Here is a 23579-nt window from a genome sequence, read left to right as displayed (position 1 = left end):
TATGAATGATTGGGGTTATTGACTACCTCTACTGACCTTTTTAAGTTTAACGTTTTTGAGTGAGAATATCCTAACGGTGTAGTGAGCGCGGGAGAACGTGTTGACATGTTTGACCTGTATAGGTCCGTACGTCTCTATCCCGTCCTCCGGCCAATACTGATCACACTTCCTCTGTAAAGAACATACACAGATGGAAATTAACAATATACCAATGTCCATATACAGTCAAACCTGGATATCTCAAATCTAGATTGGACTTTTGAAATAACTGAGAAAATAAAGCTTATTTATAGGCCAATATACATAAACAGTGGTTGGAACTTCCTACTGTGTTAAATAAATTTTAAGTCTAAATTCCAATACATGTAATCAATGTATCAAATATCTGCATTGCTCTTTTTAAACCCAAGAATTTTCTATTCCATTTTCTTTAATTTCAGAGACATGCTCAAGCACCATTTTTAGCCACTCTAGACCAGCGTTAACTTAGAAGAGTGGCTCTTTCACACAGTTGTAGGCTTAATTTCTACAGCGTAAAAATACCATGGTTTATTTTAGATACCATTCACACTGGCTTTGATTTCAACTTTTAATAGAATATTCACTTCAATTTTTATTTTTTTCTGTATACATCCTTGTAAAGTTTGTCTATTATACAGTATGTGTCCTGTCCCACTTACCCTGGTTCTCTCCACCAGTTTAGTGATCATCACTATAACGACAGAGTTCTGCTCCCAGACCATCCTCCAGAAATCTGCGAAGGTGTTGGGCATCGGGCCCTGGGTGGCTATGTAGGCCTTGGGCTTCATATACCCCTGAAACACAAATAAATTGTAAATTGTTAGATGTGCATACTGCTACTGTAACAAATAATTCAATTCCCTTGTTAACAAATGTTTTAATAATCTACAAAAGGCACTTATTGAATTGAGAGCACATCTTTGAATGTTGGTATAAAGTTGGTTTTCATGAAATTGGTACTCTATTATAAGATTTCTCCCACATCTGAGTTCTATTATAAATATCTTATTGACTGCATTTAAAGAATGTCACAACCATATTTTTATATATAGGTCCTGTACATGTAAGCTAGTTTCCTTACATCTATGTAGTTTGCATTGATATAATCAGACTGCCTCTGTCTGACTTGCATTGATCGCTGAAGTAAAACTCTTGAGTGGTCATCTGAAAAATTCATACAAAAGTACAGGTTAGAAGAGTCATAGACACATGATAAGTAATTGTGAAAGGCATACATACTGTTTATATGAAAATTCATGAAAATGTATCGTTTTACTTGCCGACGTAGGGGTAGTTTTATTGTCCTATTTCATTAGAGGGAAATTAAGGGAATACAATAAACCTTTTTATAGAGTGTAAACTGATTTTCTTTTTGTGTTCTTACATGCTTGAATGTTGACATATCTGTTCTTCTGTTTGTTTTCTGGGTACATCCCTACATCAGCCTTTAGGGCCACAGCAGTAAGCTTATTGATTTCCTGCAAAAAAAAGAAAGATGACATTGTTTAATCAAAGTACGGAAGTACTGACGGGAGTTGATTTTATCGATTATCATATATTCAAAACCAACGATATGTGATTTTGCATGGCAAGTAGTATCAGTAATCGAAATATTTCTGAGAATTTGTATGGATCCAGGCAAGATTGAACTCTCGTCTTGTTCAACCAAATCCTCGGCTGTCTCCGTTTATCTCCGACAAGCAAGAGAGACTCTGTTTTGTCGGATATTAACGGAGACAGCTAAGCGTCTGGTTGAAGGAGACTACACTGAACTCTCGCATAGGAATACATACGACTTTATAAAATATCTAAACTGTTTGTACAATTTAAAATCTTATTATTTTCATGGTATTAATAAATAAGTTTTCTTGAAAAACAATGCTTCAGAATACATAGCATCGAATTTATCGATTATTTTCAAGAACTAAGTCTTGTCAGTAGCAATGATTTGTACTTAGGTCCAAACACTGCTTCACTTTCGCTTTGCCCGAGTAAGTGCATAGGAGAGTTGATTAAAATCAACTCCCAAAAAGCACATCAATTAATTCTAGTTTAAAGAGGAGAAAATCTAATTCTATTTTCATTTTTTGTTGTTGATTTTATTTTGCACAAATATTTTCATACATCATGTACTTTCAATTATTTTATATCATTTCATTTTACTTCACTGTAAATTTAGGTTTTGCAAAAATTCATCTGAACATTCATAAAAAATACCTCAACTTCCACAAAACTAGGGGATTATTCATAAACTACTCAGTAACATATTTGTAAATATTGTCTAGAGAGAGTTTCCTGCCTTGCCTCCAAATAAAAATCTGAGTAGAGCCAATTACTTACATCAAACTCGTGGGAAAAGCCCACATCGCTGTCAGCGTGCAGGGACTGTACATGCTGTAAGAAATCCTCCTTCTTCACTGTGGGGAACTTCTTCTCAATGTCCTCCTTCACAGCACCAAACGACTTCTCTTCTGTCATAAAAATAAACACATACAATGTTACTTGTACATCTGGGTCAAAACCTTGCATAAAACTGTAAGTTCTTTAAAATGAAATAAGTTGTATCAATATTTTGATATGAATAATGAGAGATTTAACAAATTTTTTATGACGTACAATGAAAATTCAAGTTCTGAAAACTATTTATAAAAAAAAAAAAAATGTGGTTAAAGTTCTAGCATAAAATGTTCCCCTCATCCAAGCATTCTCCCGGATGTGATGGATGAGGGGCATTCTTGGAAGACAGCCTGAGGCTGAGGAGTATCAAGTAGCATTATTTCCTGGCTATTATGCTCGGGATCGCCCTTCAAAAAAAGCTAAAAACCTACCTGGAAGTGACGTCACATACCGTATAAATAGTGCTTCCATTGTGATAAACATTCATAATTTTAAAGCCGATTTATTGTCAAATATGTATTTTTATTTGAGGTGGGATAAACAATTCTCAAAACCCATACAGGGAGGGAACCTTGATACTCCTCAGCCTCAGGCTGTCTTCCAAGAATGCCCCTCATCCATCACACCCAGGGGAATGCTTGGATGAGGGGGACATTCTTTTCATCCAGCCTTCGGCATATCAGAGTATCAAGTAGCATCTTCATAGTATTTGACAATAAATTAAAATCCTTCCAAATAGAGAAGATTCTCAATCAATGATATACATAAACATAGACCATTTTAATAAATCAACTTTGGTTTCATCATGTGGAAACACAAAATTGCTTGATCATCTTAGCCACAAAACACATAAAATGTAACAATTATTTTCCCCACCAATTTCTATAATAATTGTCCATATTGTGGCTGCATGATTAATGTTTTCTCAGAAAATAATGTTTTACAACCATTCTGCCTCATTTCTCTGTGATATAAATAAAATACACTGTTTGTAAAATCCAAAACTATATCTAATTTTCTGTCTGTAAGATGTTAATAGAAAGAGGAATGAATTGCATTCATTGAAAAGTCAGATTTTACTGACTGATATATAGGGTACATATACACATATAATACAGCTATATTGTAATTAAATGTATGATCTTCTAGCTTCCAATGTAATGTAGAAAACAAATGTTTTCTTCCTTGAATATAAAGTATCATATTCATGTATGATTAAGTTTTGCAACATAACTAAGGTACAATGACCCTCTGTTCAGAAAAATATTTACTCTTAATGAATTACCTATATGTCAATCATTCTTTTATAAACTAAAATCATATTCATATATACATGTATGTCCTATTTTGTCTAGCTCATATAGCTATATATTAGGATAAGTTAAGTTTTCTTTGAAACTTAAATATCATCAGTAAAAGCAATAGTATTCACTTGTGTACAGAAGGATGTCAGGTATAATCTTGTCTGATGTCTTTGAACCTTTGAAAATTCTTAAATCAGTATTTATGACTTTCCTGGTATGTGGTATTTATATAAAAATCAAAATGCTAATCCTTCATAACACATCCATTTTGATATCTTAATACACTGTACAACCAAACTCTGCATGAATTAATCAGTTTTTAGAAAACTAATTTCAAAACTTGCAATCTTTTCTAAATTTGATTATTATATCTTAAATATGAAATAAGTTAATATAAATGACCTATGTAAAGATTTTAACCTCTAGCTAGGTACTGTTTTCTCTTAAAGAATATGGAATTCATATTTCATTTTTCCATAAATCTAATATATGTATCATTATAAACAATCTTTTATTTACATATACATGTGTATTCATGGAATATATATAACTTTTCCCTATAAAGTGGGAACATTGTATGACATTAATTTTTTGTGTATTAACAATTTACAACAAGATATGAAATCTAATATAAAGTTCTTTGTAATGTCATTTTTTGGTCGTCAATATATCTATATTCATGTAATCACAATAAGACCAACAATTATGAACTGTAAACAGGACTATTTTTTACCCATGTTATTTTCTTAGATTGTAAACAGTTTTGTCCCAATTAAAACTTGCCCAGACAAAGCTTTGTTTATAGAGAGACAATGTAGGGCATTGTAATTTGCCTAGTCTTCATTAATTCACTCACTGGCAAAGAGACAAAAAATAAAACAGGAACAAATGTGTTCCCTGTTATCTTTCTTGGAATTTATGAATCAGATATATTATATCCTGGGTAACATTATTTACATATATGCCAGCAGCTAAATATGAGTAAACATTTCAATAGTAAATATTGTAATATAATATCTTTGTCCTTTGAGTGATATGATTAAACACAATCACTATCTTGAAATAACTTATTATAATCAAATTTCAAGCAAAAATATAAATTAACTTTTTACTACTGTTAATTTATATATTCAATCAATATGACACAATTAGAAAATACAGAAAGAGAACTTTCTCAATATTTTGCAAAAGAAATTCAATCATCTTTAATATTTAAAAGTTTTCCCCATCATTTTAATTTTCTGTTGCAGCTACTACATAGCCTTAATGTTAACACAATGTCTTAACACATATATCTGTAAAGTTAATATTTTCTATTCTGATTCAAATTCTGAATATTACCAGAAACGTTCTAAAATCTGTTTCAAATTTGTAGTATCATATATACTAAACACCATTAGCAAGTATTTGTCTTTTCATGAAGACGTCAGTTCTAATAATAAGTTCTGAAGAGATAAACAATAATTATTCACAGATAATGAAAACCATTCCAATGCATCAACGAATACATATATGGTAAGTATATAATAAATGTATGAAAATCAGTTTGTTCTTTGCTTTTTCTCAATATGAACATTGTAAACATGGTGCTAGTGTATCATAATTCCAATTAAAGTTACTCATGTAACCCATCTTGTAATAAGAGAGTCTCAAAAAATCAAATTTTAGTGTCTCTAAATATATAATCAAACATAATCTCATGTTTCATATCTTATATTCAATACTCTATTCAATAACTTAACTGTATATTGCCAATTTACCATTCAATTATATCTCTTCTATTGCAATATTCTATTACAAATGTATTTTTACATTTATAATCCTTATCACTAGATTTTTCCCTACAGAGGAAGGTTGTAAAACAACTGATCTCCATTGACAATTTGTCTTGGTAGAAAATTGCTTGCATTGCATCATCTAGACAGGCTAGTATATATAGCTTTTATATTTGATCTAATTCTATATGACATATGGTAAATGTTTAATTCACCAAATTTTTAGGATAGGAATAAAAGATGGTCACCTATAGTCTCTTTCTTTAATATATACCGTACTCTTTCATTTCAATCTAATTGAACATGTACCATACTTTGGAAATAAATTTTAATGTTATAAACAATTAGGGTTTTAGTGAACATTGTATTATTTCTGGATTTTCATTCTGATCACATTGATCCTCTTTTACTCTGAACCTTTCCTCACAGCGTGTATATTATTCAACTTGCGATGTAAAATATAGTCCAAATTCTGAACACAACGTGTTTTATAAACGTACTATCAACCAATACACAACGTGTACTGTAAAACTTGCGATATAAAATATATTCAAGACAAGATTCTGAACACAGAATGTTCTAATCGTGGATTCAACAAATACACAATGTGTATTGTACAACTTGAGTTGTAAAACCACATGAACCATGTGTAAAATGAAATGCATGGATTATCAATCCTTTCAAACCAAGACTTCGTCATTGGTAGATTTAATTCGTTTTCAAAGGCTTTACAAACCTTGCAACTAAGACCATGTCTTAGAAAATTTATTGACACCGCAATAACCATATAACCGACAAGGGCTCATGTCCCGATGTCGCCAGAAAAAATATGAGTGTTTATCACAATGGAAGCACTATTTATACGGTATGTGACGTCACTTCCAGGTAGGTTTTTAGCTTTTTTTGAAGGGCGATCCCGAGCATAATAGCCATGAAATAATGCTACTTGATACTCCAATATGCCGAAGGCTGGATGAAAAGAATGATGGATGGACAATTTTTCAGTGAGACCCACCTGAAGCGTCAGGCACCACTATAACAGTAGACGGGGGTGAGTTGTTGTTTGTTGGAACAGCCAGGTAGTTGTACGCTGCTTGGTAATATTTTCTACAAGTCAGGGACCTACAAAGGTCAGGTGGTGCATTAAAAAAAATCAACGTACTGACACATATAACAAAGCGAGTTAAGCATTACTGTCCAAGAATAAAGGAGGCGATGCCAGGTAATTGATTTAATTTCATTTCATGAACAGATGAAAAAACATTTTTTTTTAATTTTTAATTTTCCTTTAATGTGTTTGAAATAACTTTCAATTTAAATGAAAAATACAAAAGATAAATCAGTGTATTCATTATCCAGACTTTTGGTTTATTTCATAATTTAATATAGACTTGTTACCTGCATCCAATGAAGCCTAGTACAGCCAGCAGAATGAACACGATCGTACAGACGACCCCCGCCACTATCCCAGCATTCACCACTTCTGATTCCGCCTGGTTCACGGCGGTTGGATCTGAAAGGTTTAGATGTATATAAATCTAAAGGTTTATGTAGATCTGTAACTGGATAAGAAACACGCAATCATTTTACAATTATTATAATTTTACAAACCTGCACACAAGTATATTATTCAACTTGTGGATATAGTTTACATTTCTTAAAATCATACATGCGAGTAAAAGTATATCAGTTATACATCACATGCTCTATATTCACAGAGGAAGTTTTCGTGTTTTTGGCATATTCCATTGGTTTGAGTGTACAAATTCTTCAACAGTGGCTAATATGTGTACATTCAATTCATAATTAAGATAACAACCTTAAGTTAGGAAATTAAAAGGATGAGTAAGAAGTGATGGGGGTATTTTACAGGAATACAAGGTAATGTTGATAAATGATGTGAGATTATAACAGTGAGAGAAACTACATGACTTTTAGCATGTGAAATATAAAGTGAAGTGAAACATGATTTCTAGCATGTGAAATACATGGTAAAGTGAAACTACATGATTTCTAGCACGTGAACACAGAGTGGTACTACATGATAACAGCATGCAATATACAGACATAAAGGCATATAAACTATAGAGAGCTGATGACAGTGATGTGTTAATTACTGTAGATTCCTAATTAAACGCGAGGAATTAATATCAGCATAAAATCGAGAGAGGTACCCTTCGCAAATTTAAAAATCTCCGCATTAGAAAAAAGGATAAAAGTACAGCGTTCGTTATTTTATATTCTCGCGATTTGATACAAAACAGCGGAATTAAATTCTCGCGAAATATAAGGAATTTACAGTATCAATTCACTTCTCTAAAAAAAAATTTTAATATCATTAATTTCTTAATCTTCAACTGCATGCATCCGCATAAAACAATTATGGTCCAGAACTATCAAATTATTTCAAGTTATTTGATTTTGTACAATACATGTACCAAAAGAACAATCGTTTTGAGAATTTTATCATAGAGAGAAATAAATGTGCTTAAATCAAGAGTCGGCATGCAAAAAATATAACACAAAACTACTAAAATATTATTATAACTAAAAAGAAAAGGGGGTGTCCTAAACACAACAAAAAGAGTTCTATGTTGTTTCAAAACATCCAATTTTATATAATTATTTGTTGCACAATCACCTTCCATGATTGGTTCCTGAATTTCAGGTGGGCGTGTTGGGAAAGAAGTGAAATTGACAAGCGATTGATTGCCTGCCCAATTTTTCTGCACTGCTTTCGTTTCTGAAAAATACATGTTAGTACATGTAAAACCATGAGGATACGCAAGAGATGAATTGTTAATTATAATGAATGACATGATTACTGTACAGTTTGAAAAAGCATGATATAAATAATTCATATTAGTTAAGCTTAATATGATGAAAGAGAATATGAAGTTCTTATTAAAAGCAAATCCACCCAGTGCAGTTTTAAACTATAAATGAAATTACATGAAAATGGAAACTAGCAGACAAAAAACATATGCAGCTTTGATTTAATGACCATAAAACGATACGTTATATATTACTCAAATTAAATTAAGCTTAAAAACACATGTATGCATTGCTTCAAGAAAGCATGCTGTTGCTATTCTGCCTAAATCATTAATTGATAAGAATTTCATCAACAAACTGTCATTATTGAAGACTTGCTTCAGTTTTAGAAAAAAATATTTCTTCATTTGGCACTCCATATTAGTACAATTCTACTTGTAGAGTGTAAGAAAGAAGTTTCTCTGAACTTTCTCATAATAAAAACCAGTACTATAAAGTTTTAACATCTTTTATCAACACTACTGAGATAAAGAGAGACGCCAGCAGATTGACAAAAAGACATTTTTCAGACAGACAGACAGAAAAAACATGAACTGTCTATTGAATAGAAAGATAGACAAAAGGAAAGACAGATAAACAAGATTCCATTCATTAGATCTGATGGAGAATAAATAGGGTGTGTCATTTATTTCAGAACAGCCCTTGTATTACGGGATTGATTATCCTTTTTTTTTAGAAATCAAACTTCAACAAAATGTAGTAGGCTCTTCAAGCGTTATACAGAGTACATTTTGGTATGGCAAATATTGAAAGAACGACAAAATGCAATGCTTAATTTTTTTTCCCTAAGAATAAACAAATGTAGGAAGCAAGCATCAATTCAACTTTGTCACAAATACAAATCTGAACTGAATAGTGGCACAGCATCTTTGTATTAAAATAAAACAAGAATACACTCTGATCAAAATGAACTCATTGCAAGTATTAACAGCAACCAAAAATCACTGCATTCCTACAGAAAATAAATATCATCTTGAATGTATGCCGATTACTGTAACAAAACAAATAGTAGCCATTACAAGCCCTGTAAAATCATCTTATATTTCATACAGATCAGGCCCCCAAGGTTATAAAACTATTCCTCTGTTTTCAAACAAATACTTGAAGTTATCAGTCGAACAATGCTTAGTTATTTTACAAATTTAAGTTTTGCATGAAAAACATATTCCATTTAAAAAATATGCAATACGTAATTTAAGGAGTTCTTTTTTTCTATAAGTATTTCTGAGTTTATTGATGATCTACTAAAAAAACAATAAATTCAAAATCCTAATGTGATAAGAATGATTTTACACACTTCTTTTCTCTGTCATCTAAACAAATAAACAGCAAACAGAATAAGGCAGAGGCAACAAGGACAACAGCGATGGATTATCAGCATGTATCACCTGGCTCGTTATAATACTCATGAGTCACTGCAGCCGTGGAGGACATGTTAGCAAAGGATAAAATGCTCCTGGACCTATTGCTGAGGGGTACTGTTAAATCAACAGACAGGTGTCAATACACAGACATAGAATCAATGGTACACCAAACCAATGTCCACATCAACAGTACTGTGACTACGGTACTTTGATTTCTGCATCAGTATGGCTATATAGCTGGGTACTACATGCACATTAATAGTCTTATATGTACCTGCTTATCTAGTTATCATTATACGTAATACATGTGAAATGCTTAGAACTGTAACCCTTGGTGCATCACTTACCAGAATAACATAAGCAGTGTTGACCTTCTTTAAAGAAAATTCTCAGACAAGATTATCCAAAATAGAATTATTTTGCTATTTATGAAAAGTTTCTTTTGTTATACATATGCATAAGAAATATCGATGTCCTATCTACATGTATATTGTACTGTTAAATAATATATATTCTAAATGACTATATTTTGGGACAAAAAAAATGTAATCATTTCAAATACTACATACATGTACGTTAGACCTTCATTACTCCTGCTGTTTTGACCAGTAAAATGATCAGAGTATGTGCATTTGATGTGTACATGACTTTTACACGGTTTGGTGTACCATTTCACTTGTTAATATACTGATGTCAAACATTTATCTAGTTACGTATGAAGAAATCAAATACAGAAAATCTTTACATTGCCAAATAAAAGGTATCAAAGCATCATTGATATCAACATTAATTTATGTCCGCTCAGTACATTAAATTGATACTAGGTTTATATACCTGTAATATTACATGACTCCCAAAATATACAAATACCCACAGGAGTTAATTAAATGATAAATCATCTACACATAAACATACAAATTTTACCTCTAATAATAATTCAAAAGCTATGTATAAATATACAACAATACACATGTCAAACAAAAATGTTAGGCTACATGTATTTTAAAGTAAGTAAAAAATATATATAGTATATATGTAAAAACATGTTATTCTCTAATTTAAAAATTAAAGCAATAGAACTGCCAATTTTATACTAGAATGTGTATTTGCTGTTGTAATTCCTACCAAAAGTTTGTTCACAAAAATGCATAAATAGCTGCATTCTGTATGAAAACTGCATTTTCACCCAAACAAAATTCTTACTTTTTTTTTTATACAAGTTTTGCAAATTTGATAATTCAATGTGATAAAATTTGGCAAATTTTATGGGCCTTAGGATAAGGCAGTCAATTTTGTGAAAAATACTCTAATTTCTCTTTCTAAAAAACAGATTTTAAGAAATAATTACCAAATATTTTCACAATATCAACATTTCTAGATATCCTTCCCAATCAAAATGTGCCATGAAGATCCCTGTGTTAAAGATCAGTGAGAAAGTGAATATACTGTTTTGTAAATATCGTACTACCACAATGCACCCAAACCTGGGGGGTTACACTAGTGAATATCAAACACACAATATAGATTTACATTTTTTCAGTGATTTAAGTGACTCTAAACTACATGTACATATGTCCATATTTACACCATATGTATCAACATTAAAAACAAGTCAGCTGTTATGTACAGTACATAAACGAAAAATAAAAATAAAATCACTGTTTTAGATTAATACCATGCAAAAGAAAATGTAACTAAGCCTTCAAAGTATGAAAAGTATTTTTCTCACCATCCTCTGAAAAGTCTATACAGAAAACACAGGGAATTGGTTCATAAAGCTGATTAAATAGTTTCAGCATTGCATAGAAATACACTGTCGGATATCATCTGAACATATCTGATTATTTTAATTTCAAGCAGAATTCAGAACGAAGTAAATATTCAGAAAGATGTCAAGGTTTCTCATACAATGTCTAAAGTCCTTAATTTCCGAAAGAAATTTTGACAAAACAGTATTTCCAGGACCTGGTAAATATTGCAAGCTTATTCAAGCAAGAACATGCACAAATGATTCATTGTAAGAGAAACAAGTCAGTTTATCTTTATTATACTGCCCTTTGTTTTGATCAACAAAGTATCAAATTCTGACAAAATGCAAATTAAAGTGGATCAATATAAAAGTTTTCTTTTAGAGATCATCCATAGTTTGCATGACAAAAAAAAACCACCCACCTTTTTCATAATGCTACGTAAAAACCACATTTCCATTAATTTCAATGTTATCTTATATCTTATTATAATAATAAAATGATCAGTATGATTGAACAAAGAATACATGATATACTGTATACTGGGAAATATTTGGCCCTGTTTTATGTTCGCCCCTTTCGCCCTCGTTGTCTGGATGAATTTTAAAGACTGGGAAAATTTTAATGTCTCAATTTTTTTCACTTTATACACAACTGTCTGGGCGAATTTAAGATGGGGCAAAACCATCTGCAAGTAAAGAAGGGCAAAAAAAACACAAGGGGCAAAAATAACCCTGTATACAGTAATAGCGATAATATTCCGACTATTTGATATCAGTGTTCTGGGTACTAAATGGTCTGGTGGTACAGAAGTTAATCTACAGATTAAACAGGCTATAGAGAGTCTTTCTTACCATATAAGATGAACGTCCAAGGTTTAGAGAATTCCCCGATGTAGTGCATGTTGGAATGTAGGCTTTTGGTCACTCCAGCAATGTGGAGGGAATATCCAGCATTGGTGGGTAACCCAGTCACAATTGTCTGCAATATAACATAACAGATCATACATTGTTTGAGATACATTTAATGTAGATTCCTTATAATACGCAAATACTTAAATTCCGTGATTCAACCGTTTTGCATCAAATCCCAAGAATATGAAATCTACAATGCCTCATTTTTATCACGGTTTCATTTAGTTTCATCTGTCCAATCTTATAAGCAAGTTTTTAAAATTTGCAAGATGTGATTTTCACGATTTTACACGGAATTTACAGTATTCACTACATAAACACATTGAGTACCACATACACTCATCTGATACATGTATTTTCTAATCATTAAGATAAATCCCTCAATATGTACAAGCGCATGTCATATCTTCATGTAACTGTATTCTTCACAAGACTGATTCCTTTTTAAGTCAACAACTGACAGTATAAGAAGTCTCTGTGGATAAATGCTTAGAAATCTACAATCATGGCATTAGACCCTGTGTTTGATTACATAAGAGTTGAAGCTGACCTCCCGTTCGTTGTTTTCAAGGGCTCTCCTCTGTTTGAGGTTAGTACTGGTGTCCCTGATCTCGATGTAGTAGTGGTCGATGGTGCGGTAGAACTGTTTGGGGGCCTCCCAAGCTAGGTAGATACTCCGCGACCCCAGCACCGTCAGGTTGGTGATCTCTGGGGGGCTGGGACCTACAGGCATTCCACATCATAATGTAGAACATGTAACATACAAACATACCACCTCATGTATAAGTTCAAAATACAGAGACATAAAAAATCATATATCAAAGTAAGTCTATGATAAACATGTATTTGTGAAAAAGTATTCACAAGATCAATATTTTTGGACACATGCCTCACTGTAAAATTATGTACATCCATTATGAATACCTCATTTTGTTTCCAATTTTTTTCATCAATTCCATTCATAATGAAGAAGCATTAACATGTTATACATGGAGTTATAAGCAATATCTGTATTAATTGATCTCCCATTCGAGGTTATAGTTGATCTAGAAATAAAATATTTTTTTATCCTTTTGTTTATCATTCTTACCAGCAACATCAGTGTAGACAGGGTATACATCACTGAAGTCCCCCTTTCCTCCCCCAGTTATGGCCCTTACTTGTACTCTGTACTGGGTAAATGGCTCTGTAAAAAAAAAAACAAATCACATGCAATCTTTAGAATTAGGTACTAGACAATTAAACAGAATACATTAAAGAAATTTTTACATAAACTATCATCTTTGAAGCCTGTGTTGTTTAACAAAGTGATTCTAATTAACATAAGGCTAAAACATTCCAACTAGAAACAAATTTTTCAATCAAATAGCATTAATTTCTTAGAACTGCCTTGGGACTTACTGAGATTTGTGACTTGTTCCTGCATGGGGTTGTTGAGATATTTTGAGATGACCTTGGTCTTGGTGACATTGTCGTGCTGCCAGCGTAACTCGTAACTCATGATGTGTCCGTTAACTCTCTCCGGAGCCAGCCACTTCACGCTGAAGGACGTCGACTTGGGCTGCTCATTGGTGTGGATCATCAGGGGCTTGCCTGGAACTAACAAAAAAATTCCAGGTGTGATAAAGAATATATATAGCTAAGACTTATACTTTATGTACAAATTTGTAGGTGTAATAAAAATTTTACAAAGCTAAGATAGATACTTTTCTACTGGTCTTCTATCTACAATAATACAGGTGTGATTAAAATTCACATCACAAAGCCAAGTCTTATACTTTCTACTGGTGATCTGTATGTGTGTACTGTGTATAAATATCTTACTTCCTTCTGCGGTTCGGATCAGCTTTTTGACAGCCGGTCCTTCGCCTACGCTGTTGAAGGCTAACACTGCTACTTCATACTCCTCAAATGGTTGAAGTCCAAACAGGGTGATTTTCTGTGAAAGTCAAACAAAATTGCACATTGATATCAGATGAAATTTTATGCTCTTTAAGGCCAAAAAAGATTAATGTTTAAATTCTTACATACTGCCACTTTGGGCAAATTCTGCCACATTGATAAAAATTTTATTTACCACTTACTTTATTTTTAATTCAAAATAAAGAAAGGCCATCAAGGAATGACCTTTGGCCCTTTTAACTTGCTATATAAATTTACCTAAAGTGTCTGTCACATAATGTTTTGAATTTTTTGGCTAGAGAATCACTGTTAATAGAATAATCTCCCTTTACACTGACCCAACCATAAGGGTAAACTCTGTTACACCTACAGTTTTGGTTGGATCCTCCAGTGTGATGACTCTGTTGATGAGGTCCCTCTGTGATATGTACTGGATCCTGTATCCCTCAAGCTTACCGTGGTGCTTATCTGGGGGTGGGGGGTCCCAGGAGAGGTGGATCCGACTGCTGACGTTACTGGTAGCCACCAGGTGCTGGGGAGGGGCTTCAGGAACTGGAGGAAGGAAGGGAGACAAATCAAGATTTGTTTACTATAAGAATCTTACTTTAACCAATTAAAAGAAAACACATTTATTAATATCATTATTCTGACTTAATTTGAGTTTTTCATTCTTTTCACTCCGACCAATTCTGGACAAATTTTAGTGGGTCAATTTGAAATTGAAATTTACCGTTAGGATATATTTTTGAAACCTACTTTAGGCAAATTTATTAAATGTCAATATTATACGAAATATCACCACATTAAAATTCAGACACTGTATTAGTTTTCCTATTAATGATGCAGCTGAGTTATAGACAAAATACAGCATACTATACATAGTAACCACATTACAATACTTTATGACACTTAAAATTGCTCTCACCCTCTGAATCGGTGTAGAAAATATCACTTGGTTGACTCTCTAAACTGGTTCCTATATTGTTTACAGCAGAGACTGTGATCTGGTATGCTTTATAGGGCTGGAGATCAGTTAACACAGCCGACGGATTCTCATTGGTGAAAACAGACACTTGTTTTACCTTGACTCCATTGTCATTCCTAAAAATAATCACATTACAATTTTCAAAGTCATCAAGTAAATAATTTGAAAATCAAATTGAAATCAAATTTAAGTCTGAAACAAGCAGTAGTTGTAAAAGAATATAACTACAGTTAAACTTCGATATCTCAAACACTGAAATCTCGAATACGATGGATATGTCAAAGTGATTTGTAAGTCACAACCACTTATTTTTTAATTATTTTACACTCGAAATTTTTAAACAGTCCCATCTTGTTTGAGATAACGAAGTTTGACTATAATAGAATCAAGCACATAATAAAAATTTATATTAGTCAACATTATCACTCTTGGTTACAGAATGGCTTTTGGATTGAAAAGTTATTGGCACCACCTAGGATGAAAAGTTAATATTTGGCACCACCTCAGAAAAAGATGCAGTTAATCACATATAGACATGTCAGATAAGCGGCACTTTATTCTGATTACCATGTGGCTCCAGAGGAACAGTGACAACAGCAGTGAAATTGCAAAGTTCTGTCGATAATGACATCATAAATCACATGCTTAGTTATAGTGAAAACTCAAGTATGAAATTATGGTTATAAAACATGCAGCATTACAGCATTCTGGCACCAGCTTACTGTGATTGCTACTGAGAGATGACACACTAACGTTCATCATACTTTTCTTTCCAGACTCATAATGTTATAATATGCTAACTTGGATAAAATTCTTTTATTGCATTCTAAATGCTATCTTTAAATTCTGTTTTTGCTGGCAATTTCCATTTTGAGGTGTTTTCCTTTTCCATACAAAATTTGAAATGCATCATGAATAAACTCATACCACAGTTTAACCAACAAAACAAAAGAATGAATATGTTAATTATTTTCAACATAGCCATAACCATGTTAAAAGAATCTGGATGCAACTTTTGAACTGATGCATTATTTCTTAGAACAACAAATAGACAATAGTCTCAACTCTTTGTTCAGCGGCAAATGTAACAATTTGTTGAATGACTTACAAGACGCTGACGGAGTAATACATTATGGGACTGTTGTTGTCGGCCATACTGGGCGGCCAGCTGATTTTGGCCATGCGGGAGGATTTCTCTAGAATGCTGGGGCGCCCAGGGGGAGAAGGCACATCTGCAAAATACAAGAAAGAAAATGGTAATTTAAATCAATATGCCTGCCATATATACTCTGAATATTGGTTTTTGTCATATATTGGTATTCAATGATAAGTTACTATATAAAAGAAAGTACTTGTACATGCTAAAATGTTAGCTAAGTTGGAATTCTCAAATAAACATCTCTTCTTCAACAATTACTGGGTAACTGACAATGAGGTGTTACGTGAAATAATTGTCTTACTATTTGATCATCATTAACAAATATGTTCTTTTTGTGAGCTTCACGATCTAGTAAATGAAAGGTGCCTACAGGTTTATGAAATTCAAGATATAAATTCTTTCAATGATGCTTCATAACAATATCTTTGTTTCATATGGTGTACCGAGGTTTAAAATTTTGGCAGAAACAATGAAAAATCATGTTTTAAACAACCATTTTCTATGAAATATGAAGGATAAAAGTAACTAATATCAGAGTTTTGTCCATTTTTGACTAATGAAATATATCTAGAATGCCTACAGCCTCTCCAAAAACGGCATTAAACAAACTCTTGACCTCCTCTTTAAAATGATAGGTACCAGGACTACTTTTCCCATGATTAATTATATCATATCAAAAAATTGTTTTATTTTCTACATAATTCCTTTAAAGCCATATAATACGGAAAAGATTCATCAAATCAATTATGACGTCATAATGGTTCTAGCACCAAAAAGACAGCCTGGAACCTTTAATACATTTTGACCTTAAAAAAACTTTTTATAGGTGCATAGGCTGTACTTTAGTGACAATTGATGTTTTCTGACCTTGCACCAGCAGGTAGGTTACATTGGTGTAGATGACATCATGTACCAGGCGCTGATCTGTCTGAAACTTGATGACAGTGCAGGTAAAGTTAGACGAGTCCTTCATCTCCAGCTCCGTCACTATCAGGCTGTAATCCTCCTTCACCCGGAACTTCTTCTTCAGCCCCTCATCCAGATACGTCAGCGACAAGTTCCCGTCCGGATCCATGGCGGCGTTGGCGATGAACATCTGGTTCCTCTTCCAGGTGGTGGAGAACATCTTGTCTGGATACCTGTCCAGGGCGTCGATAAAGCAGGGCACGGAGGCGTTCTTACCCACCTGTCCGAACACAATGTTCAGCGGTGGGGCCGTGGTCTGGGGGCTGAGCTGTGGTGTCGTGGCTGCCTCCGTGGTGACCTGTTTAGCGGTGGGGCCGGTGGGGGAGGGGGTGGGGGACGAGGTGGGAATGATACTGGCATTATCTGATGTCTGGGTGGTGATAATCTGACCCTGAACTGAAATAGAAAATTATCAAAAAATAAATTAAACATGTTAAAGTAACCAGCATGTATTTCTCGGACAAGATGCCATTTTAAAGTATCCATGTAACAATTATAATAACACGAATCATCATCATTTAATTTGATGGATAAATGATAGTTTTAACATTATTATACATATTTTATTGTGACTGCAATTGAAGGGGTTAAGTATTTATGATGTATACTAATTAAGATTAATATACAGTATTAAAGGTCATATTGCACTTCATTATGCAGATTGGATCATGTTCATACTGTGGGTAAAATGATTTGATCATACACCCTACAGATCTAATATATAAGCCACACACAGATCTCTACAGATGCCTATCCTATAATATATTTTGTTTCATCAGACAATCCCACTCTGATGCATGTAACTTCCTAATGCATTCTGTGACGATATATTAAAGACACATCACCCACCTAACACTGCTTAGGCAACTCCGGGTAAAATAATACCTTGATCATGCACTTGATACCCTTAGCAACTGTAAACATCTGAGTGAGATAGAGAGAGATGAAGACCACTATCTCTTTGTATTACAATGCTCAGATCCAAGCAATCAATACAAAAGCCTGGGTGAAGAGTTCAGCCAGGGACACCTTGTCATTGCTCCAGGTCTAATTGACTTTATATCCCCCCAAAATCATTAATGACTCACTAGTCCACAGGGCCTTTCTATTTCCCTTATAGCCCGCAGGAAGAAAATCTTACAGGTCACTCAATTACAAGGTCCAAATGTATGGCCTTGGTTAATGAGAGAGTCTATAAATGGGTTTGTAGGTCGCTTGCATTATGGCTCTGAAGACTCTCAGCAGTATTAATCCCCCCACTCTTCACACGCTGATCCTCCGGATCAATATCCCCCTTGTCTTACGAGACTCGACTTCCTCACGAGCTCAGAACAAATTAAGTCTGCAGCCATGATTTCTTTGAGATCAATCATAGCTGACACGTACAAACTGATAATTAATTCACGAGTATACTTTTCCACCTTGAAAATGGTGAATGTTCTGAGGCTAGACTCACGTCCATTGATGTATGCTGCAATGTTGATGTAAATATTGCCAAGATTTACAAAAGGAATTAAATTCTTGCCAGGTCTACTATCTTCCTTACAACTCATTGATGAACAGACAGCTTTTTACTTTTCAAATGCCTCATGAAATCCGCTTGAAACATTCCACATGGCCAAGAAGCGTGCAATATAAATTAAGGCCATGTGTCGATTTTCTGAACTTATTAAAAAAAACAACACAGTTGCTATTTCATTGATCATCCCTATCACTTTTCCAGAACTTTAGCCCCACAATCAGCTTTATAGAGAAAATTCTACATGTGGATTTTTTCTTAGCTTGTAATAGTTCCTCTACCTTAATCTATATCCATTTTTTTTTCCTTTACCAGTAATCATCTAATGTTAACAATTACTCGGCGAAAGATCCATTCATAAAACAGACAGATAGTGTGACAGAAGAAAGGCCATTACGAGGGTGTCTTTCAAAATAACAACCATAGGTGTAACTAACACCAGCCTTTCTTTTGATATCAAAGCTTAGGAATTAAACATCGTGTAGGTATATATATACATTAGATAAGGAAAAAGAGGGAAAAAAAACATTTCTTTTTGCCTACACTATTACCACTAACTTGGTACAAAACCAAAGATAAAAGTTGAAATTGGTTGCATGAAAAGAGAAGACAGTATTTGTTTACATTAGCTGTAACTTCAGTAATGGTAGAAACCACAGGAATGCTGCTAGCTGCAATGTCTGAATGGTTCAGTGACACCTTACCGTGGCGTCGTGTGACAGGGACAATTCATGGCGAGTGCACTTGTAATTATCTACCACACCTGGCAAGAAATGACAACAATGAGAGCCCACTAAGGTGTAATAGGTAAATTACCTTTCCATGAAAAGAGACTCGTCTTGTTAAAAATATCTAGTTAAGCTGAATAAAGGATTTTTAATACCTATCAGTTAAAGGACTTGTTTGTTATATTGAAAAAACATACTAGGTAATTCATCCCTCGGGTTTTTTTTTTAAATCAATTTATCTAATCTGTACGACATAAAAATAAAAAAAATCCCTTTAAAAAACACACACTGAATGCAATAGTGCACACATGTACCCTGGGCCTTGCACATGAATCATATTAACCACAGGAAGGTGCATTTAAAATTTTCTTATCATTTTTTTTCTCATAAAACAAGTGCCCTTCAAGATTCAGTATGACTTTCAAGAAGACACTCGACCAGACTAATGAAGAAACTACCCTCAGTCGCAGACAGCAGTGTGTGTGTGGAGATGGTCTCCAGATAATAAATCAAAATTCTGCACTGTCACAGTCCATAATTGTCATCAACCTCGAGAATTCCTTGTTTACTTACTTCTCTGACAGTGGGGTTCAAATGAAATAGGTTCAAATTGAAAAAAAAAATGATCTTAACTGTCATAATTAACAATGGTCTCTTAATGAGGCTTGTTGAATGGCCTTTTCAGATCCTGCATTTAACACCAATTTTCTGATATTCTACAGGTCACATACAAGTAGGGACCCTGAGTCAAGCCCTGATGTTGTCTGCATTCAGCCCTGTTATAGATCTCTAGACAACCAGGAGACTTTGAAAGGTCTCACTGAGGCCTCTGTGGAGTTTTACAATGGTCGACTATCATAAACAGGTACACAAGCTAATAGCTGTATTGCCGTAAATCTTATTTGTTTGGTTAAATATAACACTTGATCAAGATTTCAGGAAGCTTTCACAGAAATCTGCCCCTGAGTATCTTAATGTATTTAAGAACCCCTGACATATTTGCCATGCACTGACAATGCTTGAATTGAAGTGCTGAGGAATTCCTAAATAATATGCATTTTTAAAACACATACATATTATACTGTCTTAAAATTTACAAGAACCTCTAAAACACAATGTCACATGCAATAGACATGATAGAAAATGTCTTTCTAATTCATTAATCATTAATAACTAAACCTTTCAACTTATTTTTGTTACTTCTGGCATTAAATTTTCAGGAATACCGGTACTTATCTGGTAAAAAACATTTGAAAAATTGAAGAAGTGGCAAAATATTGCCATGAATATCATTAATAAATCTATTCGTTTATATGATTTTTTTGGAAAAAATCAGGAAGGGTGTTTTTTTTAACGATCAAAATTGCTGATAACATTAATATGATAGCAGAAGTGTTTCATGTTTTTTATTGACTAGGAAAAAACCCAGATAGGAATAGAGGAAACTCAATCGACACATAAAATTTTATCAGTGAATATAATATTACATGTAAATATAAACTTGACCCAAATACTTTATGTCAAATTAGAGAGCTCAGTGAAGGTAATTTGTATGTGTAGTAGGAAAAAAAAACTATTATATGTATAAACCTACTATTTGAAATTATCATTTCAAATGACTGAAGATTAACCAAAAAAATCTCATAGGTTTAAACATATATCAGAAAACCTGTTACTTGTGCATCATGTGCATTAGAACCTACTTTTTCCCTGGACAAATTATTTCTTTTTTATCATTTATTACAAAACATTTATTGGGGAAAATACTGTGTTCACTGCTCAATTAGCCTTGTATTGCTCTTGTACAAATATTGCATAACTCTATTTCCAATATCGTCTGCAGTCTGCGAGTTTATTACTGCACATTCCACATGATATTATCTCGTCACAAATCCAGAAATTCTGATCGATGATATGATAAAACACATTCACTCCCATTATTTCTTATAAAAATCTAAAATGTATACCTTTTGTGATTATAAGTAAGCACAAATTTTATGAAAATAATAGTATCAACACCATTCATCAATACAAAGGAAATCATTTATCAATGGCAAGAAAATCCATTGATTAAATTTCTGTTAATGAGTTTATTGTACCATAAAGTAATTAATTAGTCTAGTCATTTAAATCACACTGGTCTTGCCACAGGCCTGAAGGATTATGTCATCAGTAATAAATTTAACGATCCCCTCCCACTACAATTTATTACCTTTACAAGTTTATAATGAGGTGAGATTTCATTCATTCTGTGGTGAGAAAACTGCTAGGTAAATTTCATTACACACCTTTATTATGTGATATCATAGATATGATATGTTTAACAGACCTTCTTATGAGCATTCAAAAATACACTTAAAACAAGGAAAACTTAGTTATGGAGCATCTGTTCACTGGCTTTTTCTAGGACTTACCAATCAGATTGCCATGAATTGAAAAGTTCCAAATAACTAGTAGCTTGAACCAGCAAAACACTGCATGGTTATTCACAAACCGAAACATGGTTTTTATTCCTCACCGATATTCTCTATATTTGATGCCTGTCTGAAAAAGAAAGATAAAACAAATGTTAAACAAATCTTATTGACATCTTGTCATTACATCAACAATTAGTTTCCTCATAATGACAACTGATATATACAGTTAATATGTTTTCATCATAAAAGCACAACTGATAAGAAAGAATTTGTTGTAAAAAAATCGAATATATCATTTTCTTAATCTTAAAATAAGATCTTTTTCTTAATCTTAAAATAAGATCAATAATCCCAGTTTTTGGTCATAATCTTGAATCTGGATAGGACCACTATACTGTAATAGAAAGCCGGTATATTGTTTTCTGTTAAGTAATTGACGGTTGTATCTGTAAATGATATTACTAAAACGAAAGGGACATTCTTTACCATATCTTCTTATAGATTTTTTAAAGACAATATCAATTTAAAACTGAAATCCTGAAAATTTACAAAAGCTGAAATTTTATCTTTTTTCTGTCTTGTACTAACTTTTATCCATTATAAACAAAAAACTGAAAACTACGATTCAGCAGTGTTAATAGTACGTTGATCTATCTTTATATAAAGTTAATCAACTCTCATTACCTTCATGTTGTTGAATTAATTCCACAATATCTCATTTTCTTCAACATAATGGTCGCCATTTTGATTTGCACATAATATCAACTTCCTGTCACGTGACTCATTCATTCTTGGCTTTAGAGATTTTAGCTTATCCATCGGCAGAGATTTCTCTTTTTTTAAATGACCCTCATGAATTTTTTAATACCAATTAAATAATCTAGGCCTAATTAACAGCTTATAATGTTAACCATTTAAAAACAACAAATCCTTTATCAAAGTGTTTGATGATATTATAAAAGAAAAAGTTGTCGATCAAAAAGGGTACTGCATACAGAAATTTCAATATTGTTAATATAACGTTATGCATTTGGAAAATACATAATTATATTCAATATTGTCTTATTACATTCCTAAATATTTCTTTTAGCTTGTTTTCTTTTATAACGGTCTTTTTTTTCTTTTCTTTTTTTATAATTTGTTGTTTTTGTTCCATACATGTAATGTTGACATTAATAAATTCAGTTTTTATAAATTTTTGACACATGCATACTCACTCATACACAAGTATTTTTACATACATTTTTCAATATTAGTGGTAAATGGTTACTTTGCTTCCAAAAACAAAAAACAAAAACAAAACACCAAAAAAAAAATAACAAATAATAATACAAATAGTAATAATCATAATATCATAAACTAATCTAAAATAATTTTTCATGTAAGCCACAATTTTTCAAAATTGCGCAGCTTTTGATTTTGGATAGCAGCATATTTTTCTATATGATATTTTATATTCTTTAAAGGGGGGGGGGGTACACTTCAAAGTGATATTATACGGTGTTTTTGGTGATTTTTTCTTTGCGGCGTTTACAGTAAAAATTC

At 32.8% G+C, this 23579-nt stretch overlaps 1 protein-coding gene across 6 annotated transcripts in view; it reads right to left on the bottom strand.

The window, feature by feature from the left end:
- Positions 1 to 22813, bottom strand: part of LOC128158492 (tyrosine-protein phosphatase 99A-like) — a 37806-nt gene extending 14993 nt beyond the window's left edge. For 2 of the 6 annotated variants that reach the window (XM_052821356.1, XM_052821361.1), the window contains exons 1-21: positions 22719 to 22813; positions 22032 to 22161; positions 17272 to 17766; positions 16354 to 16477; positions 15186 to 15361; positions 14631 to 14812; positions 14183 to 14297; positions 13760 to 13957; positions 13449 to 13544; positions 12909 to 13081; positions 12299 to 12425; positions 11426 to 11440; positions 9721 to 9810; positions 8139 to 8240; positions 6896 to 7010; positions 6513 to 6619; positions 2362 to 2492; positions 1406 to 1499; positions 1103 to 1185; positions 681 to 815; positions 37 to 171 (exon numbers count right to left, since the gene is read on the bottom strand). In XM_052821356.1, the coding sequence (XP_052677316.1) occupies positions 37 to 171; positions 681 to 815; positions 1103 to 1185; positions 1406 to 1499; positions 2362 to 2492; positions 6513 to 6619; positions 6896 to 7010; positions 8139 to 8240; positions 9721 to 9810; positions 11426 to 11440; positions 12299 to 12425; positions 12909 to 13081; positions 13449 to 13544; positions 13760 to 13957; positions 14183 to 14297; positions 14631 to 14812; positions 15186 to 15361; positions 16354 to 16477; positions 17272 to 17766; positions 22032 to 22119 (2781 nt within the window). In that variant the 5' untranslated portion in view covers positions 22120 to 22161; positions 22719 to 22813. The remainder of the gene's footprint in view (positions 1 to 36; positions 172 to 680; positions 816 to 1102; positions 1186 to 1405; positions 1500 to 2361; positions 2493 to 6512; positions 6620 to 6895; positions 7011 to 8138; positions 8241 to 9720; positions 9811 to 11425; positions 11441 to 12298; positions 12426 to 12908; positions 13082 to 13448; positions 13545 to 13759; positions 13958 to 14182; positions 14298 to 14630; positions 14813 to 15185; positions 15362 to 16353; positions 16478 to 17271; positions 17767 to 22031; positions 22162 to 22718) is intronic. The other 4 variants (XM_052821357.1, XM_052821359.1, XM_052821358.1 and 1 more) reach the window with 4 other exon arrangements.
- Between the last annotated feature and the right edge of the window lie 766 nt (positions 22814 to 23579).

Source organism: Crassostrea angulata, chromosome 8, assembly GCF_025612915.1.
Source record: "Crassostrea angulata isolate pt1a10 chromosome 8, ASM2561291v2, whole genome shotgun sequence".
In the NCBI taxonomy this organism is placed as follows: domain Eukaryota; kingdom Metazoa; phylum Mollusca; class Bivalvia; order Ostreida; family Ostreidae; genus Magallana; species Magallana angulata.
The sequence above is the reverse complement of the archived record's forward strand: the minus strand, read 5'-3'. Positions and strand labels throughout refer to the sequence as shown.